Source organism: Schistocerca serialis, chromosome 2 (assembly GCF_023864345.2).
Source record: "Schistocerca serialis cubense isolate TAMUIC-IGC-003099 chromosome 2, iqSchSeri2.2, whole genome shotgun sequence".
NCBI lineage: Eukaryota > Metazoa > Arthropoda > Insecta > Orthoptera > Acrididae > Schistocerca > Schistocerca serialis.
The window spans coordinates 1,089,335,307-1,089,352,202 of record NC_064639.1 but is presented as its reverse complement, the minus strand read 5'-3'; the positions used below and the strand labels follow the sequence as shown (position 1 = coordinate 1,089,352,202).

At 42.8% G+C, this 16,896-nt stretch overlaps 1 protein-coding gene across 7 annotated transcripts in view; it reads left to right on the top strand.

Annotated features, from left to right (window-relative positions):
* Window positions 1–16,896, top strand: part of LOC126458537 (leukocyte elastase inhibitor-like) — a 342,121-nt gene that overhangs the window by 61,937 nt on the left and 263,288 nt on the right. For all 7 annotated transcript variants that reach the window (XM_050095648.1, XM_050095646.1, XM_050095643.1 and 4 more), the window contains exon 6: window positions 10,443–10,628. In XM_050095648.1, the coding sequence (XP_049951605.1) occupies window positions 10,443–10,628 (186 nt within the window). The remainder of the gene's footprint in view (window positions 1–10,442; window positions 10,629–16,896) is intronic.

Here is a 16,896-nt window from a genome sequence, read left to right as displayed (position 1 = left end):
ATGGCACCCCATACCATCACGCCGGGTGATACGCCGGTACGGCAATATTTCCAATGTGCGCTCACCGCGATGTCGCCAAACACGGATGCGACCATCAAAAAATGGTTCAAATGGCTCTGAGCACTATGGGACTTAACTTCTGAGGTCATCAGTCCCATAGAAGTTAGAACTACTTAAACCTAACTAACGTAAGGACATCACACACATCCATGCCAGAGGCAGGATTCGAATCTGCGACCGTAGCGGTCGTGCGACTCCAGACTGTAGCGCCTAGAACCGCTCGGCCACTCCGGCCGGCGATGCGACCATCATGATGCTGTTAACAGAACCTGGATTCATCCGAAAAAATGACGTTAGCCATTTGTGCACCCAGGTTCGTCGTCGAGTACACCATCGCAGGCGCTGCTGTCTGTGAGGCAGCGTCAAGGGTAACCGCAGCCACGGTCTCCGAGCTGTTAGTCCATGCTGCAGGAAACGTCGTCGAACTGTTCGTGCAGATGGTTGTTGTCTTGTAAACGTCCCCATCCGTTGACTGAGGGATCGAGACGTGATTGCACGATCCGTTACAGCCATGTGGATAAGATGCCTGTCATCTCGATTGCTAGTGATACGAGGCCGTTGGGATCCAGCACGGCGTTCCGTATTACCCTCCTGAACCCACCTTTTAAATATTCTGCAAACAGTCATTGGATTTCGACCAACACGAGCAGCAATGTCGCGATGCGATAAAACGTAATCGCGATAGGCTACAGTCCGACCTTTATCAAAGTCGAAAACGTGATGGTACGCATTTCTCCTCCTTACACGAGGCATCACAACGTTTCACCAGGCAGTGCCGGTCAACTGCTGTTTGTGTATGAGAAATCGGTTGGAAACTTTCCTCATATCAGAACGTTGTAGGTGTCGCCACCAGCGCCAAACTTGTGTGAATGCTCTGAAAAGCTAATCATTTGCATATCATAGCATCTTCTTCCTGTCGGTTAAATTTCGCGTCTGTAGCACGTCATCTTCGTGGTGTAGCAATTTTAATGGCCAGTAGTGTAGCTGACATGCATTTTCCGTGGAATCTTAGAATGTATTAGGAATATATTTTGACGAGAATGACCTTCTCCATATAAACCAACATGGGTTCCAAAAACTCTGACAATGTGAAATCTACGTCACGCTTTCGTCACAATGTGTGCTGAAAGCCATTGGTCAAGACAGTGAAGTATTTCCCTGTTTTATTAACTTCCGAAAAGTACTTGATTAAGAACAACACAGACGCTTACTATCGAAAGATCGGGCGTATGGTGTATCAAGCGAAAGCTGCAACCAAATGACGTCTTAGTAGGGAAGACAAAGTACGTTGTCTTAGAGTGTCGTAGACGTTTGTAGAAGTGCCCCAGGGCAGTGTGTTGGGCACATTCTGTTCATGTTCTATGGCCTTGCACACAATATTCATATCACACTTAAATTACTTGTATGTGCTGCAGTTCTCTATAATACAGCCTTACTTATATTCAGTCGTATCTTGATAAGTTTGCGCCACACTACAAAGCAGTACAGTCACTGTCATTGAGGTGTCAGCTCGATGATGTCCTTAGAGAAGGGTTGAATCATCCAGGGGTTTGAAATCGGTACTGGTATGAAATAATGAAATGTTTAAAAATACACAACTTAGTGAACGGTGGATGTTATATAACACACAGCCATGGAATCCGCAATATGCCTTTTATTAACAAAGTAGATCAGCACAAGAGAAGGGCAGTATCAAACAATTTGAAAGTCCGATGATCTAAAAAGAAGGGTGCGTTCCACCAGCGGTTCTTCTCACCCGCCATAATATTACCCCAAGCAACCATCCCATTAAGCATTAGGTGGCTTGTAGTGTATAGGTGTAGATGTAGGTAATTCTGTCATGTGTACGGTAATACCATCAGTCGTCAGTTCTGGGACCGTTGTTTTATTCAAATCGAAAAGTCGTGCGGGCTGATAACTGATAACACTAGCAATAGGTTACTCAATGCGTCCGCCCCGCGAAATTAACATTGACCTAACTCGCTCAGATATTCTGATTTTCCGTCCTATAACCAGCTTTCATTGAGCCATCTATTCGGAAATTTGACATTAGTGTCATATTACCTGTCCAACAATGTCATTCACTTGTGTGACAGCAAACTTCATGCTCCACTGTGACAGCTGTTTCATGTAGTTAGTCGCTACGAAGATGAAATTGTTTTACTAGGCGTGATCATATTGGAGCCGGCAGGCCATGGTCTTCTTCCTATTTGTACTAATTCGTCCCATCAGACTATCGCGGGAGCTAATACTTGACGTGGTCTTCGAACAGCCAAAGAAGGAGGAATTTTTCAATTATGAAAATCTTTGCTCTAGATGAAAACAATCCTATGGTTGAACCCCCAAACTCACCTGCTTAGATTCGCGCATGATAATGCATTTCCTGCTACAAAGTACTTCCGAGGAACACTTAATGAGTATGAGCGCGGTTTTCTGTTAGCCGGCCGCTGTGACCGAGCGGTTCTAGGCGCTTCAGTCCGGAACCGCGCTGCTGCTACGGTCGCAGATTCGAATCGTGCCTCGGGCATGGATGTGTGTGATGTCCTTAGGTTAGTTAGGTTTAAGTAATTCTAAGTCTAGGGGACTGATGACCTCAGATGTTAAGTCCCGTAGTGCTTAGAGCCATTTGAACCACTTTTGGTTTTATGTTTACAAGTGTTCAGGCACATTTACACCAAAATTTACAATGTTACTGATTTACAACGCTGCTTCCTTCTTATTTTCGATGGAAAGGTTTAATTGACGGCTGTTTATCATCATCAGAATGGGTCTGACTTCTGTCAGACTAGACAATTTCCGTTTTATACTGCAGACGTAAATTTACTTAGCACTTAAGGGCAATACATAAGAATACGCACTGGTAATGATTTTATAGTACAATATCTAATATTATAAGAATTATATTACAGAATCGAACGTGCGGTAACAAGGAAGAGAGTGTGTAGACAAAAATGAAGGAGGCAGCAATGATGATTTTCGTAATAGTATTTAATCTGCCTCAAGGTTGCGCTGTGTATGGTCTCAGTGAGAAGTAAAGAGAAATTTTCCCCTGTTTCAATAGATAAGCTAGTAGTTTATTTTTAAAACCGAAAATAGATCACTTCATGACACATGTTATTCTATGTTCTAGTACTTCCTGCATTTAAGGACTTGGCTCAGACACTTGCGTTAGGAAATTGGTAATTTAGGGCGAGAGAATCGAACGTTTCGCGAGTGTTGTCCATGTAGGTTCAAAATCAAATGGCTCTGAGCACTGTGGGACTTAACATCTGAGGTCATCAGTCCCCTAGAACTTAGAACTACTTAAACCTAACTAACCTAAGGACATCACACACATCCAAGCCCGAGGCAGGATTAGAACCTGCGTCCGTAGGGATCGCGCGGTTCCAGACTGAAGCGCCTAGAACCGTTTGGCCACACCGGTCGGCGTTGATGTAGCAATACTAATTCTGATTATAGATATTTGAAACAAACTGGTTGATTAAAATAATTTTAGCGTATTTAAAATTTGATTGCTACTTTTCTAAACTAACGGAAAGAAATCGCAACACCAAAAAATAATTAATGTAGAGAAATGAAATTTCTGGTATACATTTATCTAGGTAGCATGTTAAACTGATTAACATTACAAGATTACTGCCTAATGTAAACACGAGATAATCCACTGCAAATGTGTGAAAGTATGGCACGTTAATAACCGATCTAACCGTGAGAATGTAGAATACAAGCATGCAAACGTGCATGTATTGTGTTGCATAGGTGTCGGATGTGAGTTTGTGGAATGAAGTTCCATGGCTATCGGACTTGGTCCGTCAACACAGGGACGGTTAAAGCTGGTTGTGGGTGACGTTGGAGTTGTCCTCCGATGACGCCCCATATGCGCTCCATTTGGGATAGATCTGGTGATCGAGCGGGCCTGGTAATATCCGCACGCCTTAGAGCATGTTGGTTTAGAACAGCGGTATGTGGGCGATCGTTAATCTGTTGAAAAACACCCCATGGAATACTGTACATGAATGGTAGCACAACAGATCCAATAACCAGACTGAAGTGTAAATTTGCAATCAGGGTTCGTGGGATAAAGAGGAGAGCGCTCATGCTGTCATACGAAATCGCACTCCAGACCATAACTCCAGCTGTAGGTCCATTGCGTCTAGCATGCAGATACGCCGGTTGCAAGCTTTCATCTGGCCTCCTTGCAAACATCACACGGTCATCATTGGAGCGACGCAGAAATAGCTTTCATCAGAAAACACAGCTGACCTCTACCGTGCCCTCCAATGACCTCTCGATTGAGACCGTTTGAAGTCGCAAATGGCGGTGGTTTGGGATCAGCAGAATGCACGTAACAGGGCAAGCTGTCCTTGTAGAAACCGATTTGTAACGGTTCGTTGTCTTACTGTGATGCCAACTGGTGCTCAAATTGATGCAGTTTGATGGCCAGAGTCATATACCGAACACGACAGTCTTCCCTCTCGTTAGTGCCATGTGGCCGTCCGCAGTCCCGGATTCTTGCGACCGTACATTTCCATGACAACTGCTGCCAGCAATCATGTACAATGGCTACATTCCTGCCAAGGTTTTCTGCATTATCACAGAAGGAACATCTACATCTACATAGAATGAGATTTTCACTCTGCAGCGGAGTGCGCGCTGCTTCCTGGTAGATTAAAACTGTGTGCCCGACTGAGACTCGATCTCGGGACCTTTGCCTTTCGCGGGCAAGTGCTCTACCATCTGAGCTACCGAAGCACGACTCACCCCCGGCCCTCACAGCTTTACTTTTGCCAGTATCTCGTCTCCTACCATCTGAGCTACCGAAGCACGACTCACGCCCGGTCCTCACAGCTTTACTTTTACTGGCAAAAGTAAAGCTACGAGGACCGGGCGTGAGTCGTGCTTCGGTAGCTCGGATGGTAGAGAACTTGCCCGCGAAAGGCAAAGGTCCCGAGTTCGAGTCTCGGTCGGGCACACAGTTTTAATCTGCCAGCAAGTTTCATATCAGCGCACACTCCGCTGCAGAGTGAAAAGAGCTTCTGTAAAGTTTGGAAGGTAGGAGACGAGATACTGGCAAAAGTAAAGCTGTGAGGACCGGGCGTGAGTCGTGCTTCGGTAGTTCAGATGGTAGAGCACTTGCCCGCAAAAGGCAAAGGTCCCGAGTTCGAGTGTCGGTCGGGCACACAGCTTTAAACTGCCAGGAAGTTTTACATCTACACATTTACGTGATTACTCGACTATTCACAATAAAGTGCCTGGAAGAGGGTTCAATGAACCACCTTCATGCTGTCAACCGTTCCTCTCTCGAACGGCACGTGGGAAAAACGAGCACTTAAATTTTTCCTTTGCGAGCCCTGATTTCTCTTATTTTATCGTGATGATCATTTCTGCCTATGTAGGTGAATGCCAACAGAATGTTTTCGCAATCGGAGGAGAAAATTGGTGATTGAAATTTCATGAGTAGATCCCGTCGCAACGAAAAACTCCTTTGTTTTAATGATTGCCACTCCAATTCACGTATCATGCCTGTGACACTATCTCCCCTATTTCGCGATAATACAAAACGAGCTGCCCTTCTTTGTACTTTTTCGATGTCATCCGTCAGTCCCACCTGATGCGGATCCCACACCACACAGCAATACTCCAGAATAGGGCGGACAAGCGTAGAGTAAGCAGTCTCTTTGGTAGACCTGTAGCACCTTCTAAGTGTTCTGCCAATGAATCGCAGTCTTTGTTTTGCTTTACCCACAATATCACCTATGTGATCGTTCCAATTTAGGTTATTTGTAATTGTAAACCCTAAGTATTTAGTTGAATTTACAGCCCTCAGATTTGCGTGACTTATCCCCCCCCCCTCCCCCCCCCCCCACCCCTCCCCAAGAACCAAGGACCTTGCCGTTGGTGGGGAGGCTTGCGTGCCTCAGCGATACAGATAGCCGTACCGTGGGTGCAAACCACAACGGAGGGGTATCTGTTGAGAGTCCAGACAAACGTGTGATTCCTGAAGAGGGGCAGCAGCCTTTTCAGTAGTTGCAGGGGCAACAGTCTGGATGATTGACTGATCTGGCCTTGTAACACTAACCAAAACGCCCTTGCTGTGCTGGTACTGCGAACGGCTGAAAGCAAGGGGAAACTACAGCCGTAATTTTTCCCGAGGGCATGCAGCTTTACTGTATGGTTAAATGATGGCGTCCTCTTGGGTAAAATATTCCGGAGGTAAAATAGTCCCCCATTCGGACCTCCGGACGGGGACTACTCAGGAGGACGTCGTTATCAGGAGAAAGAATACTGGCGTTCTACGGATTGGAGCGTGGAATGTCAGATCCCTTAATCGAGCAGGTGGGTTAGAAAATTTAAAAAGGGAAATGGATAGGTTAAAGTTAGATATAGTAGGAATTAGTGAAGTTCGGTGGCAGGAGGTTCAAAAATGGCTCTGAGGACTATGGGACTTAACAGCTATGGTCATCAGTCCCCTAGAACTTAGAACTACTTAAACGTAACTAACCTAAGGACATCACACAACACCCAGTCATCACAAGGCAGGTGGCAGGAGGAACAAGACTTTTGGTCAGGCGGATACAGGGTTATAAATACAAAATCGTATAGGGGTAATGCAGGAGTCGGTTTAATAATGAATAACAAAATAGGAGTGCGGGTAAGCTACTACAAACAGCATGGCGAACGCATTATTGTGGCCAAGATAGACACGAAGCCCACGCCCACTACAGTAGTACAACTTTATATGCCAACTAGCTCTGCAGATGACGAAGAAATTGAAGAAATGTATGATGAAATAAATAATTGAGATAGTGCAGAGAGACGAGAATTTAATAGTCATGGGTGACTGGAATTCGGTAGTAGGAAAAGGGTGAGAAGGAAACGTAGTAGGTGAATATGGATTGGGGGTAAGAAATGAAAGAGGAAGCCGCCTGGTAGAATTTTGCACAGAGCACAACTTAATCATGGCTAATGGTAAGACAGAGATTTGGGAACCAGGTTTTAAATAGTAAGACATTTCCTGGGGCAAATGTGGACTCTGACCACAATCTGTTGGTTATGAACTGTTGATTAAAACTGAAGAAACTGCAAAAACGTGGGAATTTAAGGAGATGGGACCTGGATAAACTGACTAAACCAGCGGTTGTACAGAGTTTCTGGGAGAGCATAAGGGAACAACTGACAGGAATGGGGGGAAAGAAATACAGTAGAAGGAGAATGGGTAGCTTTGAGAGATGAAGTAGTGAAGGCAGCAGAGGATCAAGTAGGTAAAAAGACGAGGGCTAGTAGAAATCCTTGGGTAACAGAAGAAATGTTGAATTTAATTGATGAAAGGAGAAAATATAAAAATGCAGTAAATGAAGCTGGCATAAAGGAGTACAAACGTCTCAAAAATGACATCGACAGGATGTGCAAAATGGCTAAGAAGGGAAGGCTGGAGGACAAATGCAAAGATGTAGACGCTTATCTCACTAGGGGTAAAATAGATACTGCCTACAGGAAAGTTAAAGAGACCTTTGGAGAAAAGAGAACCAGTTGTATGAATATCAAGAGCTCAGATGGAAACCCAGTTCTAAGCAAAGAAGGGAAAGCAGAAAGGTGGAAGGAGTATATAGAGGGTCTATACAAGGGCGATGTACTAGAGGACTATATTATGGAAATGGAAGAAAATGTAGATGAAGATGAAATGGGAGATACGATACTGTGTGAAGAGTTTGACAGAGCACTGAAAGACCTGAGTCGAAAACAAGGCCCCGGGAGTAGACAACATTCCATTAGAACTACTGACGGCTTTCGGAGAGCCAGTCCTGATCAAGCTCTACCATCTGGTGAGCAAGATGTATGAGACAGGCGAAATACCCTCAGACTTCAAGAAGAATATAGTAATTCCAATCCCAAAGAAAGCAGGTGCTGACAGATGTGAAAATTACCGAACTATCAGTTTAATAAGTCACGGCTGCAAAATACTAATGCGAATTCTTTACAGACGAATGGGAAAACTAATACAAGCCGACCTCGGGGAAATTCAGTCTGGATTCCGTAGAAATATCGGAACACGTGAGGCAATACTGACCTTACGACTTATCTTAGAAGAAAGATTAAGGAAAGGCAAACCTACGTTTCTAGCATTTGTAGACTTAGAGGAAGCTTTTGACAATGCTGACTGGAATACTCTCTTTCAAATTCTAAAGGTGGCAGGGGTAAAATACAGGGAGCGAAAGGTTATTTACAATTTGTACAGAAACCAGATGGCAGTTATAAGAGTCGAGGGGCATGACAGGGAAGCAGTGGTTGGAAAGGGAGTGAGACAGGGTTGTAGCCTCTCCACGATGTTATTCAATCTGTATATTGAGCAAGCAGTGAAGGAAACAAAAGAAAAATTCGAAGTAGGTATTAAAATCCATGGAGGAGAAACAAAAACTTTAAGTTCGCCGATGACATTGTAATTCTGTCAGAGACAGCAAAGGACTTGGAAGAGCAGTTGAACGGAATGTATAGTGTCTTGAAAGGAGGGTATAAGATCAACATCATCAAAAGCAAAACGAGGATAATGGAATGTAATCAAATTAAGTCGGGTGATGCTGAGGGAATTAGATTAGGAAATGACACACTTAAAGTAGTAAAGGAGTTTTGCTATTTGGGGAGCAAAATAACTGATGATGGTCGAAATAGAGAGGATATAAAATGTAGACTGGCAATGGCAAGGATTACGTTTCTGAAGAAGAGAAATTTGTTAACATCGGGTATAGATTTAAGTATCAGGAAGTCGTTTCTGAAAGTATTTGTATGGGGCGTAGCCATGTATGGAAGTGAAACATGGACGATAACTAGTTTGGACAAGAAGAGAATATAAGCTTTCGAAATGTAGTGCTACAGAAGAATGCTGAAGATTAGATGGGTAGATCATATAACTAATGAGGTACTGAATGGGATTGGGGAAAAGAGAAGTTTGTGGCACAACTTGACTAGAAGATGGGATCGGTTGGTAGGACATGTACTGAGGTATCAAGGGATCACCAATTTAGTATTGGAGGGAAGTGTGGAGGGTAAAAATCGTAGAGGGAGACCAAAAGATGAATACACTAAACAGATTCAGAAGGATGTAGGTTGCAGTAGGTACTGGGAGATGAAGAAGCTTGCACAGGATATAGTAACATGGAGAGCTGCATCAAACCAGTCTCAGGACTGAAGACCACAACAACAACAACAACATCGCGTAATCGAAATTTAGCTGATTTCTTTTAGTACACATGTGAATAACTTCGCACTTTTCTTTATCCGGGGTCAATTACCACTTTTCGCACCATTGAGAGATCTTATCTATATCATTTTGCAAGTCGTTTTGATCATCTGATGACTTTACAAGACGGTAAATGACAGCATCATACGCAAACAATCTAAGACGGATACTTATATTGTCTCCTATGTCGTTAATATAGATCAGGAACAATAGAGGGCCTATAACACTTCCTTGGTAAATGCCGTATATTAGTTCTGTTTTACTCGATGACTTTCCGTCTATTACTACGAACTGTGGCCTTTCTGACAGGAAATCACGAGTCTAGTCGCACAACTGTGGCGATACTCCGTAGGCACGCAGTTTGATTAGAAGACGCTTGTGAGGAACGGTGTCGAAAGCCTTCTGGAAATTTAAAAATATGAAATCAATTTGACATCCCCTGTCGATAGCACTTATGCTTCATGAGTGTAAAGAGCTAGTTGTGTTTCACAAGAACGATATTTTCTGAATCCTGGCTGACTATATGTCAATAAATCGTTTTCTTCGAGGTACTTCATAATGTTCGATTACAGTATATGTTCTAAAACGCTAGCTTCTAGTAACCCTATTACACGAGCCCGTTTAAACTCAGTGAGGTATTGATAATGGGCTCTATGTCGTCTTAAAGCCATTCCTGACGAACATCAACTCATCACGCCCAATCTCATAGATAACGTACATCCCCGATTTTTAGAGAGTGTATTTAAATGAAACCTTATGTGACTCCTCATAGTGGCGCTACTGGCGCCAGTCTTGTGCGACTGGCGCCAAATTAGAATAGTGTTCACCTTTCAAATGTAGAAACACGCCTACCAACTTTCGTTTGTGCCGCAAAACTCCTTCTTGGTGTTCGCGAGTTTTTCCCTTCCGTGTATTTGTTTGGATCTCTACACATTTCGATTGATGAGCGTTTGAGTCATAACGCAATTAATACTACGTAAATGTCGTGATTGCTAGTAATCTGAGTAATATTTACGAGAACGTAAGAAAGGATAATAATCTAATATATATATATATATATATATATATATATATATATATATATATATATATATTTTATTAAATAAAAAATTGTGACTCATATTGCTTTCATTTTTTCTTTCTACAGGGAGAACGTCTCAACATGATGATCCTTCTACCCCGAGAAGTTAACGGTTTGGCAAGCCTTGAGGCGAAACTTGCCGACTTCAGTCTCCAAGACACTGTGAACAACATGTATGGGACAAAAGTATATGTCTATTTACCCAAATTCAAAATGGAATATTCAAAAGAACTTAACGGTCCACTAGCTAGGGTAAGTTTAGCCAAGTGGTGTATGTCAACTGCTTTCTATGTGTTTACGGTTAATTAAAAGTATCGCAATACTGGATTAAAAAAAAAAAGACAAAAAAGCATGCGTCACAACAAACTCAGTAGTACGGGATCTTAATGTATCTGTCATTTAAGCGAGGAACACGCTACTAAAATGTTTCGGGAGACAGGCGAACTGTTTATTGTAGGTTACTTATGCTTGAAACCCGTTTGCATTACTATGTTTTGTGTGGATACTCATTACCACACGACAGATCTTATAACAGCATCTCACAATTCTCCAAGCCATGTGCAGATATTTTTCAAAATTTTGTCAGTGGTCGTGTTACTGATGGTTAGTTTAATAAATCGGACTCAGTTGTATTTTCGTCTCCGAAACACACCGTCATCAATACGTAAAAAAAGAGTTGATTGTGGAACGTTTCTGATGGGTTACACAAAGATCTTCCCACAAGTTGTAGCAAGGTAAAATTACAATCTCCAATCCAAATCCAGCATACATCGAGAAATCAAGAAAATTATAATATTTGAACCCAGAATTTCAATAAGTGTGTAATTTCTTCGCTAACTGATTCATGAGAAAACTATTTCAAGGATTCACCGTACGAACAAAGTGTTGATTTGGCACTTCACTGTGGGATACTAGTTAATGAGAAAACAACTCCCTCATATTAGCGATTACACATACACTCACGATGAATCTTAAAAAAGCAACATCAAAACTTATAGTGGAAGTTAACCTGGCGACTAAGTTCCATTACATGGGGTTTCCATCAGTACACGGGCACATACGCTTATCACACTTACGAAACAATGAAAAATAATTTAAACATTTATTTTAAATGACTGTTGAATAGCACAGTCGAAATAAATAATTTTGAAACTAATGTTTAACTTTTTATGTTATTCATGTTATATTCCTGTATTGCTCAATAGCCTAATATGAAACATTTTTGCTTGACTCAGTCACTAAATTGTTTTTCAGGCAAATTTTAATCTCTGAAATTCTTTGTTAACAAAATATGGCTGGACATTGTAATTATGACGTATCATATGCTTTAGGAAACAGATCAAGACCCTGTCACATGTACTATTGCCGTAATATAAACGTTTGGCTACAAATATAAGTTGAATTTGGCTCATATATTCGCAAATGAAGACACAATAAATACTGGCCCTTATGTTTTTACAATGCTAAAAAAGGACTTTGTCTGAAGGCAACGGTGCTTAGGGCTGTGTTGACGTCTGCAAGTATTGCATACACATAGCCTCAGTATTTACGCAGTTTGCTGTGTGTGTCTGTGTGAAATCTTATGGGACTTTAACTGCTAAGGTCATCAGTCCCTAAGCTTACACGCTACTTAACCTAAATTATCCTAAGGACAAACACACACACCCATGCCCGAGGGAGAACTCGAACCTCCGCCGGGACCAGCCGCACAGTACGTAGTTTACACATGGCTCTTTTTCCCATTGCCATCTGCAATGGAACACAATAAAAGTGTTCCACACTGTTACAAGTGGAACAAGCATACATCTGAGGCTCGAATTACATAGAACCGTAGATGTTTTAGCCTCGTTTTCACGTTGGGGCATGCACAGTTTAATAGCTATCGACAGACTGGTACTTTCCACTTTCTTCGCATCGTCTACGTTTTGCATGGCACGTCTTTGCGTCTTTCACACAGAGGAACTTCCTTCAAGCTTCTCCTGTCCTCTAGCTAGAATTCAAATTATCGACCCTATAATATGACCAATAAATAACATAATATTTTACGAATCACATACAAATATGGAAACTGGCCATATTCAGAACAAATTAATAAATGGACACCAACAGTAGCAAGGCATACCTCTTTCCATTTCTCTTGAAGTTAGTCAACAGTTTCAACGACGGACTAGGTCTGCGGACCCAACGGCGATGAAGGTGGAAAAACCAACTTCAGCAGCGTCTGTACTCCATGTTGGGAGCGACCTTTCCTGCTGCTGGCAGTAGCTCTAAAAAGCATGCTGACAGGCTATGTGACGAGCCGACCGTAAAAATTCTGTCACATGTTTATGCAAATGTTGCCTTCTGGATCCGGTACAAAGACAGCATTAGGAAACAGTTTGGTGTTGCACCGATCCACGACAAGATGCGTGAGAGTCGTCTTCTTTGGTTTGGGCATGTTTCACGGGCTGGTGATGAGTCTGTTGCCAAGGCGGGTTACACACTTGAAGTCGTCGGCAGTGGACCCGAAGGACGATCCCCACGTAGGGCTGATACAATTCATAAAGACCGTAAATGAGTGAACATTCACACAGATGCACCCCGTGATAGAGCGAAATGGAGACAACGGACCCATGTAGAGGACCCCGCAGGCACGCGGGACAAACGCCGAAGGAAAAGAAGAAGAAGAATAGTAGCAAGGCATACACAAAGTACGGGAAAAGCACTGAAGATAAACAGTAGAAAAATATGAATCGTATGAAGTGTTGGTGTTTAACATTCGTTTATCACTTGCCACATCCTTTGTATCGTCGTTTCAACAAATGAGACGATCATAATTGTCGTACAGATTGAATAGCTTTTAACACACTAATTGTACGCCCTCCACACTTCGCTCTTTGATGACGCTACCTGCAACCAAGGCAATCGGCTACGTAACCTCCTTTAGTTTATGAGTAAAATACTGGAACAGTTTAAAACAAATTCATTTTAAAAATTGTAAAACAACGTCGATGTATTTCCTCCCTACATAATCACCATTAGCCATTATAATATCTACATCTACATCTACATCTACATGACTACTCTGCAATTCACATTTAAGTGCTTGGCAGAGGGTTCATCGAACCACAATCATACTATCTACCATTCCATTCCCGAACAGCGCGCGGGAAAAACGAACACCTAAACCTTTCTGTTCGAGCTCTGATTTCTCTTATTTTATTTTGATGATCATTCCTACCTATGTAGGTTGGGCTCAACAAAATATTTTCGCATTCGGAAGAGAAAGTTGGTGACTGAAATTTCGTAAATAGATCTCGCCGCGACGAAAAACGTCTTTGCTGTAATGACTTCCATCCCAATTCGCGTATCATATCTGCCACACTCTCCCCCCTACTACGTGATAATACAAAACGAGCTGCCTTTTTTTGCACCCTTTCGATGTCCTCCGTCAATCCCACCTGGTAAGGATCCCACACCGCGCAGCAATATTCTAACAGAGGACGAACGAGTGTAGTGTAAGCCGTCTCTTTAGTGGACCTGGTAAGGATCCCACACCGCGCAGCAATATTCTAACAGAGGACGAACGAGTGTAGTGTAAGCCGTTGCATCTTCTAAGTGTCCTGCCAATGAAACGCAGCCTTTGGCTCGCCTTCCCCACAATATTATCTATGTGGTCTTTCCAACTGAAGTTGTTCGTAATTTTAACACCCAGGTACTTAGTTGAATTGACAGCCTTGAGAATTGTACTATTTATCGAGTAATCGAATTCCAACGGATTTCTTTTGGAACTTATGTGGATCACCTCACACTTTTCGTGATTTAGCGTCAGCTGCCACTTGCCACACCATACAGCAATCTTTTCTAAATCGCTTTGCAACTTCTTCGGATGACCTTATTAGACGGTAAATTACAGCATCATCTGCGAACAACCTAAGAGAACTGCTCAGATTGTCACCCAGGACATTTATATAGATCGGGAACAGCAGAGGTCCCAGGACGCTTCCCTGGGGAACACCTGATATCACTTCAGTTTTACTCGATGATTTGCCGTCTATTACTACGAACTGCGACCTTCCTGACAGGAAATCACGAATCCAGTCGAACAACTGAGACGATACCCCATAGGCCCGCAGCTTGATTAGAAGTCGCTTGTGAGGAACGGTGTCAAAAGCTTTCCGGAAATCTAGAAATACGGAATCAACTTGAGATCCCCTGTCGATAGCGGCCATTACTTCGTGCGAATAAAGAGCTAGCTGCGTTGCACAAGAACGATGTTTTCTGCAACCATGCTGATTACGTATGAATAGATCGTTCCCTTCGAGGCGATTCATAATGTTTGAATACAGTATATGCTCCAAAACCCTACTGCAAACCTACGTCAATGATATACTGTAGGTCTGTAGTTAGATGGATTACTCCTACTACCCTTCTTAAACACTGGTGCGACCTGCGCAATTTTCCGATCTGTAGGTACAGATCTATCGGTGAGCGAGCGGTTGTATATGAGTGCTAAGTAGGGAGCTATTGTATCAGCGTAATCTGAAGGGAACCTAATCGGTATACAATGTGGACCTGAAGACTTGCCCGTATCAAGCGATTTGAGTTGCTTCGCAACCCCTAAGGTATCTACTTATAAGAAACTCATGCTAGCAAATGTTCATGTTTCAAATTTTGGAATATTCCATTCATCTTCCCTGGTGAAGGAATTTCGGAAAACTGCGTTCAATAACTCCGCTTTAGCGGCACAGTCGTCGGTAACAGTACCATCGGCACTGCGCAGCGAAGGTATTGACTGCGTCTTGCCGCTTGTGCACTTTACATACGACCAGAAACCAATTATATGAATCCATTGTATCTGTTCTTTCGGGAATGTCGGAAAAAACAAACACTACACATTCATACAATTCACAATTTTCCTATTTTTTTTTTAACCAGTGTTCTGGGCCGCACAGCTTGTGGGCACAATATGTGGTATCTTGAACGTGCGCGGCTCGCCGAAGCCTTGTCGTAAAATACAAGACCCTTGAATGCCTATCTGGCGCTGGTCATTGCTTCCTTCTCAAGTGACCTAAACTTCAGGCGGCCCCTCGGCCCCTCCTATCGTGTCGTCCAACAGCGATTCCGTCAGATTCGTACATCACAACAAAAATGGGACGTGCAACTAACTATACAAAAATGGAGATAAATTAAGATACGTGTCAGCTGCTCAGTCTTTCCAGTCACTGATGTCAGTGATATAATCAGCGCCAGATATTCATGAAATTGGTAGAAACATGATACAGATTACGACAAAATGAATAAATGGCAATTATCGATGAGACATATCAGTCCACACTTGATTGATGCGTTTAAAAACGTCAGACTTTAACATGTTGTGAATTTACATATCGATCTCTGAGAACGTAAGCAACATTTCTCAATACTTTACTGAATTAATTAACGGCTTTGACCACAGCTGATAACCTACCAGATTGGCAGTTATTGTCATAAAAGTCATCCCGTTGTCCATGGGTATAGAAGAGGGTGACCGCAAAAATCCGTTAACATTTGAAAATTCAATGCTTGACGGAATAACGTAGATAGAGGAAAAAATTGACACACGTGCTTGAGATGACTTTGTGTTTTACTGAAACCAAAAGAAAACTGCGAAAAATGACCAACAAATGACGCTTCATATGATACAAAAGCAGTAATTAGCATCACAATTGATTTGTGGCAAAGACGACGTACTCTATAAAAATTGCTCAACATATTCGTCGTCATTCGTCAGCTATACCGGCAGTCGAGCGACAATGTTGTGAACAAAAAAATGGTTCAAATGGCTCTGAGCACTATGGGACTCAACTGCTGTGGTCATCAGTCCCCTAGAACTTAGAACTACTTAAACCTAACTAACCTAAGGACATCACACACATCTATGCCCGAGGCAGGATTCGAACCTGCGACCGTAGCAGTCGCACGGTTCCGGACTGCGCGCCTAGAACCGCGAGACCACCGCGGCCGGCAATGTTGTGAACATATCAGTATGTGTGGTGAGAAACTGCTGTCGGATGTTGTCTTTTAGCATCCATATTGAGGCCGGACGATCGCGGTATACTTGCAACTTTAGGCAGCCCTGCAACTAATAATCCCTCGGATTGAGGTCTGGGGACCTGTGAGGCTAAACATAACGTGCGTGGTGGCTCAGTACATAATCAACACCAAACGATGTGCGCAAGAGATCTGTCACACATGTAGCAACGTGGAGTGGACCGTCATCCTGGATAAAAGTCGTATCTTTCAGCAACTGCTCATCAGCCAGGCTAGGGATTATCTAACTCCCTCTCACACTACAGCTCATTTTATACACGTTTATCATGGAGCGTCACTGAGTCTTCCTGCACAGCGGCATCTGTTGGCCAGTTTTTAGACTCGTATTTGGTTTCAATAAAACCACATGTCATTTCAGGCATGTGTGTCAGTTTTTACCTCTCTACTTACATTATTCCCCGAATCACTGCATGTTAACAGACTTTCGGGCCATCCTGTGCGTTATTCA